Source organism: Mus caroli, chromosome 10, assembly GCF_900094665.2.
Source record: "Mus caroli chromosome 10, CAROLI_EIJ_v1.1, whole genome shotgun sequence".
Lineage (NCBI taxonomy): Eukaryota > Metazoa > Chordata > Mammalia > Rodentia > Muridae > Mus > Mus caroli.
Window position 1 is genome coordinate 89695076 of NC_034579.1, and position 11851 is coordinate 89706926.

General features: G+C 35.1%; 1 protein-coding gene across 3 annotated transcripts in view; it reads left to right on the forward strand.

The window, feature by feature from the left end:
• The window catches only part of Eea1 (early endosome antigen 1), a 103112-nt gene that overhangs the window by 50873 nt on the left and 40388 nt on the right, over positions 1 to 11851 (forward strand). For 2 of the 3 annotated variants that reach the window (XM_021174057.2, XM_029482447.1), the window contains 5 exons: positions 931 to 970; positions 1890 to 2003; positions 2578 to 2699; positions 3934 to 4089; positions 9848 to 9964. In XM_021174057.2, the coding sequence (XP_021029716.1) occupies positions 931 to 970; positions 1890 to 2003; positions 2578 to 2699; positions 3934 to 4089; positions 9848 to 9964 (549 nt within the window). Of the gene's footprint in view, positions 1 to 736; positions 971 to 1889; positions 2004 to 2577; positions 2700 to 3933; positions 4090 to 9847; positions 9965 to 11851 lie in introns of all 3 variants that reach the window. The other variant, XM_029482448.1, reaches the window with a different exon arrangement.

Here is an 11851-nt window from a genome sequence, read left to right on the forward strand (position 1 = left end):
TGTCAGCGTTTGGAGGCTGATTATGGGATGGATCCCTGGATATGGCAGTCTCTAGATGGTCCATCCTTTTGTCTCAGCTCCAAACTTTGTCTCTGTAAAGGTTACCAATTTTTAAATAGTTTTGGTGTTCTTATGCATTTAGTAAGCATATGTTCAATGTATTGATCTCTTAGATCATATATCTGTTGCTACTTATTTTCCTTTAAATTCTAAGTGCTTAAAGGAGAGAATACAGTGAACAAATTTCACAGAGAATACATTCAATAGATGAGTTACATGAACAACTTAGTGAATGCCACAGTTATTAAAGTCCATTAAAGTCTCAACTGTAGTAGAATCAGTCTCTCATGCTAAGCAAAATCTCATTAAAATTTAAGGTGCACCTTTATAAGTGGTTTCCTGAGAGTGATGCTTTCCAGAGAGCTGTGTAGCAAGGGTCACTTACTGGTAGAGTACACTGTAGGTGGTGGGGCGAGATTTGAGAAGTAAGGCTAAAGGAGTGCGACCGAGCCTGACACAGCGTGAGCTATTGGTCTGGAGAGATAGACAGCGGTGCTTCGAGCTGTGTGGTAGGCTTGTGTGCTTGCAGCCCAGCAGTTGGTGCCTGTACGTGGAGTGTGGGAAGAGCTGATGCTGGGTTCTGGAGACAGGGGAAGTGCTGTTATTATTTTATTGCTGAATATATGGAATTGTGGATGTCACCTGTTGCATGACACTGAGGTTTCTACAAACATAGGAAAGCCCTTGGACTGGCAGACTGCAGTGAAATGACGCCAGCCATCTAATGACAGCTTACAGATCTGAAAGGAGGAGAACCATCAGATTCTGATCTTAACCCAGATCCTCTTACTTAACTTGACAGACATGGCAATTGTATAGAGTTTTCTTCTCTTTTTACCACATTTATTTATGTGTTCTGTTTTAATTAAGGAGGCTAAATCTGATGGATTGGTGACTGATTCGTCAGCAGGTAATTAAAACATTTTTGTTTTAATTTTTCTTTTTTTCTCATCCTTTTAAAAATTTAATACCTGATAAAGGAGTTTTGTTTATGTTTATATATGCTATTTGTAAAACGGTAAAAGTATTTTATTTGTGTGTTCTGTTTAGATAGTTATTTGTGTCACAATTTAGTCAGTTATCTAGTTCATTATATTCTGAAGATATGAATAAACCTCTAGAATGTTACCCCAATGATTTCTCAAAGTTCAGTCTACTTAGGTAATGCTGTGTCTATACCTCTTGCAGTAACTGAGGAGATGAACGTCTTTGTAGCTGTCAAGTGGGCGGATACTAAGTGACTAGTCCAGGTTAGACTCAGAGTAGAAGTTGTAGTTAAGGGACTTCTCTCAGGATGAAGCAGCAGTGACAGACATTGACTGCACATTTTAACTAATGTGTTTTAAGGCCATTGTTGTTCTTAGTTATTTCTAAATTTACTTTATAATGTTTCTGAACAACATAATACATTTTAAAATGGGTATGATGGTATATGTCTGTAATACTAGCATGCAGGAGGCTGAAAAAGAAAATCACAAGTTCTAATCTAACCTTAGCTATAAAGTAAGATCTTAGTTTTTAAAATCTTTTATTTCTTTACTTTTTTACACTTCAGATTTTATCTTAATTTTTAAAAGGCAAAACTAAACCTCTAAGCAAATATTTATAGATATTTGGAGGTTATTCTAATTATTTTTTATTTATAAATCAAGTTTATAAATTGTGATTTTTACCTTAAATGATTCAAATATGCTCAATATTTTGAAATGTGAAAATAATCTTATAGATGGAATCACATCAATTGTTATTACATGATTATGATATAAGTAATAAAAACTTAGTGTATATAACTGACATTATATTTTACATACTGCTATGCTCTCTTCTAGAGCTACAGGCTTTAGAGCAACAATTAGAAGAAGCACAAACAGAGAATTTTAATATTAAGCAAATGAAAGATCTGTTTGAACAGAAAGCAGCCCAACTTGCTACTGAAATTGCAGGTATATTGAATCTGAATTGTTTTAACCAATAAAATGTTCTTACTACTCTTTCATCATTATATGTCTTAGAAAACTAATGTTTTAAGTGTATTAAAACAGTTTTGTAAACTATAGAAGTGATTAATGGAGTTTAATAATATGAATTGCTGTATAAATTATTTGTCCTTCAATGTTTTTTCTTTAGTATTTTCTTCTTGAAATTTAAAGTTAAATATTCTCTTTTGATATGCTTGGTGATTGAAATGTAACATTTTAAATAAATTGATTGTATAATATATTAGAGATTTAATACTTGGTTATACTATCAATTAATTATTCATAATGTATTTTGTTTCAAATTATGTGCTTTTTGGTAAAACATTTTATGTATGTACATTAAAGTACTAAGTAGTCTACTATTGGTTAGAATTTAACATGATCATAACGTTATGGGTATATTTATAGGTACTTAAGGAATGTGAATTAGACTTAAGTTTGTATAACCTTGCAGGTTAATATATGCAGACTTATAAGACCTGCCTGCCTTCAGGGTTAATATTATTAAATCAATATATGTATTGCTATTTTTAATTAGATATAAAGTCAAAATATGATGAAGAAAAGAGTCTCCGAGCAGCTGCTGAACAAAAAGTGACACATTTGTCAGAAGAATTAAACAAACAGACAACTGTAATTCAAGATCTGAAAACTGAGCTGGTAATTTATTTATCATCATTATGTTAATTTGTACCATCCTTATTAAAATGAAATATATATGATAACAGGCATATGGCTAAGTGATAGAGAACTTGCCAATAATGTATGAAGTTTTGAGTTAAATATCCAGCTGAAGAAATATTTTAAAAATAGTTTAATGAACTGGACGCAATGAAAAAGATACCGTATATCCTTCTACACAGACACACAGACACACACACACACACATATATATGCCCTATGATTTTTAAAAGTAAAAAAGATGTTATAAAATTATGTGATTTAACTCCTTTGATGATATTGTTGTTTCTGTTTAAGTATAAATTTTTGTTTTGTTTTTAAAATATTTCCTCTCTCCACATCTCTGAAGCTGTCATTTCCTCCCATTGTATTGCTCTTTTGAGACAGGATCTCACTGTGTAGCCTTGGCCGTCGTGGAACTTGCTATGTAGACAAGACTGGCCTCCAACTCAGAGAGATCCTCTTACCTCTGCTTCCTCAGTGTGGGGCTAAAGTTGTGTGCCAACATGCAGACTTTTCCTTACACTTCAGTTTCACAGTGCATCAGGTTTTAGCATTGCCTCCAACTGGAAAGAAACTTTATTTCAAATTCGTCAAACATAATATTCAAGTCCGACTTGTTTGATGGCGGTATTTGTCAGTAGGTATCATGGTTCAGTGTTCCTTAGGCTTTACAACCTTAGACCTATCTTTGACATCTTTATTTATATGGCACTCAATAAATACATGAATAAAGGACTGAATGCAAGCAACTGACTGGAAACCCAGAACGAGCTTGCATCTTTTCTTCCTTATTTAAATGTTGTTGTTGTATCACCATAAGGTGTAGACCCCATGGCTCCGTGCTAGGCAAGAGGTCCCCTCAGAGCTCACTTCTTTAGTCCCATTGCCTGCTCCTCAGCAGAGGGAAGAATGCAGTCTGTGAAGCAATTGTTAGGTTCCATACACAGTTTGTTAAGGGAAGCCAAGCCAGGGAAATACTTGGGTGGGTGTGAGTTTGCTAGCGTGCAGCTTGATGAGACTGTAAGTCGAATGAATGGAAAGGGCGTTGGTTTATTGAAGCAGGAATCAGTGTTTGGGGTTTAGAGTCTAAAAATTGGTAATAATGTTTGTTTTTATTTTGATCTCCTTTTAGTGACTTTTTCTAAAATGTATATTATTTTAGGTTTTTTTTTTTTAACTGTAATATTTAGTTAAAATGTATGTTTCACAGCTTCAGAGACCTGGTATAGAAGATGTTGCTGTACTAAAGAAAGAACTGGTCCAAGTTCAAACACTAATGGATAACATGACTTTGGAACGTGAGAGAGAATCTGAAAAACTTAAAGATGAATGCAAAAAGTTACAATCAGAGCATGCTCATTTGGAGGTAATGACACCATAGTGGAATGCTTCCACGATAGATTACTATTCTACCTAATAAATGATGCATATATGCATGCAGTTAGATAACTAAGGCCAGGTGGTAAGTGATAATCGAATTTATCTTAATTTGGTAGCAGTAAACGAAGTCTGATGTCATTTCCTGTAGTTACTTTAAAATTTTGTTTTGGGAAAATATTTAGAAATAATTGCTTCTTTCTTTGCTTTCTTTCTGGTTCTGTAAAAATTTTTGGCATGCAGTCTCATTATGGAGGCTCTTCTTAACCTCCTTGGTCTCCTGAGATGACAGAAATGTACCATAGTACCTAGCAGATGATGTTGTTTTTAATAGATTTATTTCTAATTGATAGGCATTGAATGCTGTAGCTGAAGTGTTGAATTGGTACTGCAGAGGGTGGGCTCAGCAGTTAAAGCACTCTCTCAGCAGGATTTGGTTCCCAGCAACCGCAAGGCAACTCACAAACATCTGTAATTTCACTTCTCAGGGATCTGATGTTCTCTTCCTAGCCTCTGAAGGCACCCGGCACACACATGGTGCACAGATGTACCATGGGCAAAACACTTATATGTAAAAAATAAAAGTAAATAAATCTTAAAAAACTGCTCCAACCTACTACCATAACTTAGATCTAGTTTGTCATATGTTGTCACACACACGTAGAATTCCAACATTTGGAGGCTAAGAGGAGGATCATGAGTTTAAGAGCAATCTTGGGTACATAGTGAGGGACCCTGTTTGAACACACACACACACACACACACACACACACACACACACACGTCCCAAAACAGAGAACAACAGAAAAACAAAAGCATTTGTTGTAGTGACAGTTTTTAGCTGGTGACCAAAATACCACTCTGTTCATAAATAGTAACATGCCAGTAAATCATGGAGTAAAACTATTACAGATATCCTGTGTCTGGTTCCTCCTGTGTTTCTTTATCTGTGTCTTATCAGTGGGAACTTAACAAGAGTGGATAGTTTTAAGATGCATGAGATTATGAAGCTCTGTGATGCGTGACACTAAGCTACCATGTAGATTCCCCAAAATGACACTTCATAACCCTAACCACACAGGTTCACAAATTTCCAAATAGTTTGAGGGGTTCATAAATTTACTAAAGTCAGTTCAGTGTCGAGGGGTATTACTAATTAGACTGAAACTGGAATTGGCGGCAGTCAAGAGCATTGGCTACTCTTCCCGGTGTCCTTCTATCCCTCCTGTTCCGGAGGATCTGACAGTGTCTTCTTAACCTCCACAGGCGCTGCACATACATGGTGCACATACATTCATTCAAGTAACACTCCTGTACACATAAAAGATGAGAAGATGCTGAGTCAAAGTCGGATAAGGGAAAGTGTGTTTACATGACTTTAACTTGAGCAAGCCTAGTCATTTATTTCTGTACTCGTGTTGATTAGATCTGACTGCTGACTAATAACTTCTCAAATTATAACAGTACTCTCTTCACTTAAAAATGCCATTGAATGTTGACATTTCCATATAAAAGCACATGGTGACTAAACGTTAATGGAAGTAATTAATGGTGGGTTTAGAGTATACATGTTTTAAAGTGAATTTACTCTGACTTTTTTTAGTTGTGAATTAAAGAATCATACTTGTTAGTTAAGAATATTAGCAAAAGCCATGCCATAGTGGTATACACCTTCAATCCTAGCACTCAGGAAGAGAGGAAGGTGGAGAGGTTAGCTTGGTCTACAGAGCAAGTGTCAAGACAGTGAGGGCTGCACAGAAAAACTCTGTCTCAAAAAACAAAAATAAGACCCCTCTGCCCCTTGATCCCCCCACCCCCAAGGAAGTATTATCAGAGTCACACTAATGCCATTAGACAGATTGCTTTTGGACACCACTAGGTTTCTGATACTCCACCAGGTCATTTTGAGTACTGTGTTGCTTTAAAAGTTTCTCATCTGATTTTATAAAGTTATTAGAAATCCGAGGCTCAATTAGGTGTAACCGACTTTCAGTCACGTGTGTAAAATTCAGAACCTAGGTCTTACTCAGACCCAGCACTCCTCCCTCAGCACCCTGTCTTCCATTTAACTTGTCTCATAATTGCCTCATGAGTGACTTTGTGCTGCTAAGCTTTTTGTTTGCTTGTTTTCTGTTTTTATTTTGAGACAGTGTCTCAGTCTAGCTGAAGGCTAACCTGGAGCTCCCTGTGTAGCTCTGGCTGCCTCAATCTCTCATATGCCTCAGCCCTCTAAGATGGAATTAGGAGAGTGAGCTACCATGCAAGCTTTTTGTGCTACTAACCTTGTGTAATGTTTATTGCTACTTTAGTGTTTTGCCAAAATTGTATGTTGTTATGTATTGAGTAACTGAAAATATTTTTAAGTTTATCTAATACTGTTTCCATAGAAACATTAGTATAATAGATTGTTTCATCTCATATACTTGTTTTTGACTTCATTTGGGTTTTTGTTGTTGTTGTTGTTGTTTCTACTTACTATGAATATGTAATGTGTTTAATTAAAATTCAATTCTAGTTGTTTTTATCTAAGTATATTAGTGAATTACATCATTTAAAAATTTACTAGAATCAAATTATTATAGATGTGATTACTTTCTCTTAATCAGAACCAAAACAAATTAAAAGCCATTAGAGAAGCAAGAAATATAAAGATTTATCAAATGTTTTCTAGTTGGGATTGGTGATATGTATTCTGGAACATATTGTTAAATACAACTTTGGTTTATTCTCCTTGAAACTTACATACCTTATGAGCTTATTGCATTTTCTATATATTTATGAAAGTATATTTTTATTGTAAAGCATTTGAAGTACTTAATAAGTAGTTGGAGATTTTATAGATTGAAGATTGAAGGTTTCAAGATTTAAAATTATTTTGAAAATGCTTCATCAAGGTAAATATTAAAGAAAGCTGCAATGAGTTTAGATATGTTGTGGTATTTAATGGAAATGATTTTAAAGAATCTTATTTATATTTTAAGTAATCTTATTTGGATCTTAATTTTAAGAGCAAAAATGTTTATACAAGCATGGAATAATGATGATTATAATCATACACAGCTATTTAAGATTATTTAAGCTATTTATGAATATTTCAATATTAAGTATGTTAGTTTAAGAGATCCCATTTGTAAGTATGTTTGGACATTTTTATTGTGTTCTCAATGTGCGCCTTGTCAGTACTGTCTTCCACCTTTCATCCACCATTTTATTATTTTTTTTCTGCTTTCTAATGGAGATGCTTAAATTTGAGGTAATGTGCTTCGGGACACTTGCTGGGTTTGGTACTATCTTTATCCACCACCTTCTATTGTCCTGTGTAGTTTGGTGTGATAGGGCAATCTTAGAACTTCATAGACATGCTCATTTTTGTTTTGTTAATCAAACGAGTTCTCATCCATTTTAAAATGATTATTTCTTAATAGTAGAAATTCAAGCAGTTATTATAGTTCTGTAGTACTAGCAGAATGTCAAAATATTGTTCCTTAGTTATTTGTAACTTAAGTCCTACTAAAAACCTAGTATTCAGTTTAGTAACAGCATCAAGGACAATAAAATCTTGTTAGGGTCTCATATATTGTTCTAGTGGGATAAACAGCTATGAAATCTTTGGGGGTGATCACTCACTGGGGAGTATGTCTTGAACCAACGCTAAGCAGCAGAAACAATTCTAGGTTCTAGGAATGCAGCGTCAAGTCAGTGCCTGCTCTTGTAACATTCATATTCCTTTGTGGGAATCAGAACTGTGTAACAAAGCCAGCCTTCATTGGTGTTGTGTAGTTGTTTATTGCTGTGAAAGTGGCCAGAGAGAAACAATTTCAAAGCATGAAAGATTCATTTTGGCTTCTGGTCTTAGTCCAGGTTTTTCTGGGTTCTTTCCTTTAGAATGTCATGGCAGCCAGGAACTGTGGCCGAGGTTGCTAACTTCTGGTAGCCAGGAAGCACACAGCAGGGACCTGGGTCAAGATGCCCCTGGTGACTACTTCCTCTCACTGTCCCTCACCACAAACATTTCATCACCTCCTACTGACAGGATCAAATCACAGTCACTCAATGGCCAGAGCCCTCATGATCCAGTCCACGACCTCTCAATGATTGGATCAACTGGATCAAAGCTTAAGCACAGGAGCCTTTTGAGATGTTTCTATAATCAAACTGTATCACGGTAGGAAGTGAAGTGATAGCAAATTCTATGAAGAAGGAAGAAAAAGTAGGGTGTGTGTGTGTTGTGGTGGAGCCAGAAATAATATGGGGCAATTTTACTGGCATGGCAGAGGAAGATCTCAAGGATATGAGGGAGGAGGATATTGTAAGTGGGAGTCACCATGAAGCTCTGTAAAGAAGAATCCTGGGAAGAGATCATAGAAAGTGCTGACCTGCAAGCCATAGATGGACTTGAGCAGATGGCAGGGAAAGTTACCACAGAAAGAGAAAAACATTGGAGTGTCAACTGTGGTACTATCTGAAGAGAAAATATATTTTATATCTCTTAATATTTTTCTTTAATCACTATTTTTCCTCAAATCAGAACAATATTTTATGGTTTTAAAAGCTAGGAATGATCATTGGTAATGTGCAGCAGAGAAAGGGAAAGCCATATGACCACTCCTTCCTGAGTCTCCTACATCCGATGTCCTCCTTTTGGGGCACACTCTTGCCACCTCTCTTAAACTTTCAAGTGCTCACATTAATCTAAACCTTCAGTCATTAATGTGTTAAATTGATTTCTGAAATTTGAAGCCATTGTTTTTCTAAATGGATGAAGACACTACACCTCTGAAAGTACCTCAGAAGCTAAGTTCTGTGTAGTCCGGGTTCCTAGAGAGTCACTGCAGTATCTGAGCAGTGGCATTGGGTCACTGCAAACCAGACCCTCCTAGGTCTCTTCTGTATGACGCAGGGACTGATTTGTAACACATATGGATCAAGGGTTGGGTGCTAAGAGCAGAATTCTAAATGTATGCATGTCCATGCTGTAAAGTTTATTCAGCATAAAGAATGTGTGCAATGGAAGTGACTGACTTTCAGTATGTAAAAAGTAGAGCCAGCAAGAAATATTAGAAATACAAAGTTCATTTGTTAATATCATTTGTAGTAGCTTTCTAGTGTTTGAGCTTTTGTGTATTAGAGGTATGGCTTTTTAAGATACTTGCCCACCTGGTTTTCCCTTTCATTAGTTTTAAGCAATCAAACTATCTAAACAATAAACATTAATTTATTGTTATTAAAATGTTTAAATTCACTAGCATGTTTCTATTCAACTTGACCATAAAGTAGCCTTGGTTAATGAAACTACATTGGACCTTAGCTTGGTAAATTGTTTTGATAAATATACTCTCATTATTTATCAGAAAGGTGATTCACCCAAAACAAACCAGATTGCATATGTGAATATGCTGTGGAAGGTTGAAGAATCTCTAGATATAACTTGGTTTTCCTGTTTGGATTCAGGAGGCTCAAAGTATAGATTTAAAACCATGAAATTAAAAATTTGATGTTACCTCAGATAGATGAAGATGGCAGCATTTCAGCTGACATATAATTTAACAAATGAATCATGCATCTTGGATGTATTTTAACAATTAATTTTAAGCAAAAAAAATTTTCGGTGGGAGTATTACTGCTATCAGAATAAAGATCAGGTTGTAAAATGTCATGTGTCTACTGCCCCAGCAGCAGAAACCATCATTTCTTCAAATCTTTGTGTTCCTGCATTCATTTGCTTTAATTGTTACTTTATTTTTCAGGCTACAATAAACCAGCTAAGGAGTGAACTTGCCAAAGGCCCCCAAGAAGTTGCAGTATATGTGCAGGAAATACAAAAACTTAAAGGTTCAATTAATGAATTAACACAAAAAAACCAGGTAAGAATTTTAAAGCTACATAGAGTGGTGAATAGATTTTAATTATTAAATTTAATCATTAAAATTAATTTAATTTATAAAGTAAGACAACTCACCCTTCCTTCCTCATTCCTCCCTCCCTCCCCTTGTATGTACGTATGTATGTATGTATGTATATATATACTAAATGTTAAGTATATCCACATGGGGGTACAAAACAGCCTCTAAGAATTCTTTGTGTGGCAAAACTGTGTCTTATACCCAAAGAACAGCCTTACCTACTGCCCCTTCCCTGAACTCCAGTCAACCACCATGTTCTCTTGTGTTTTTAATACTTTTACACACCCAAGTCTTTTAGATAAGTGGAATCATAAGGTATTTGTGGATTTGTAACTGACATTATTTAACATAATATCCTGAAAGATTCATCTGAGTCCCTTACATCAGCATTCTGTCTTTATAGTTGAATGATACTACAGCATTTTAAGTTTGAGATATATACCCATCTGTCAATAAATACTTGGGTTGCTTTCTTCTTTCTGGTTATTTGAATATCACTGCTTAGAATTTGTGTGTATAAATATCTTTGAGACCCTGTTTTTAGTTCTTTTGGCTCTATCCAAGAATCAGGTTGCTGGATTGTATTGTAATTCTATTATGTATCTATACTTACATATACACATTTATAAGAGTTATTATCTAAAAACCTTACAAATAAATAAAAACATCACAAAAAAAATTATCCAGATCCAAAGTTTATACAACTCAGTGAACTACTATATAGCTAGGCATTCAGACTGGATGCTGTGAGCTTCATATTAAATTTTACACATTCATTATCAATTGTATCTTGTGTGCTTATCCACTACCAAAAAAACTCATTACAGAATAGCTGGGATTAAAGGTGTGTGCTACCACCTCAGCTTGATAGAACTTGTTTAATATTTTAGGACAAGTGAGTTTTAAATAGTCACTGTTTTCATGTACTTTTGACCTCTTAACGAGTCAGGACATCTGGAAGAGGTGGAGAAGGGTGGATCAGTCAGGGACTTTATAAGTAAGCCTATGGGAAAGAAGAGTCACAGAATAGCTTTAATTTGCTACCACATTGACAACTTACAGCCATGCAGCTGTTCAGGATCTGTGAGCATGCGCTATACTATGAAATGTCAGTCGCTTACAGTCTTTAAAAATGATTTGTATAGATTAATAAGCAGATTTAATTTAGGTAATGAATCAAAAATGTGAATTTTCAAAATAGTTCTGAATGTGACATTATATAAGGATCATTACTAATTAATAAGACGCATGTTATTAGAAGATTGTCCTATATGCTGTTTAATCATAAGGGTAATTTCTCCTCTAGTCTTTTGTCTGCTTTTTTGAAATGTTTTTATTGCTTGGTTAAAGCACATACTGTTGACTGTTATAAGTTTCTGTGCATCCTTTTCTGAGTTTGCTGTTCATCTTTGTCATAGTTAGGGTTTCTACTACTGTGATGAAACACCATGCACAATGATATGATAGTATATATAAGTGACCCTAAAAATTCCACCAGAGAACTCCTAAACCTGATAAACAGCTTCAATGAAGTAGCTGGACATAAAATTAACTCAAACAAGTCAATGTTCTTTCTCTACACAAAGGATAAACAGGCTGAGAAAGAAATTAGGGTAACAACACCCTTCTCAATAGTCACAAATAATATAAAATATCTTGGCGTGACTCTAACTAAGGAAGTGAAAGATCTGTATGGTAGGAACTTCATGTCTCTGAAGAAAGAAATTAAAGAAGATCTCAGAAGATGGAAAGATCTCATGCTCATGGATTGGCAGGATCAATATAGTAAAAATGGCTATCTTGCCGAAAGCAATCTACAGATTCAATGCAATCCCCATCAAAATTCCA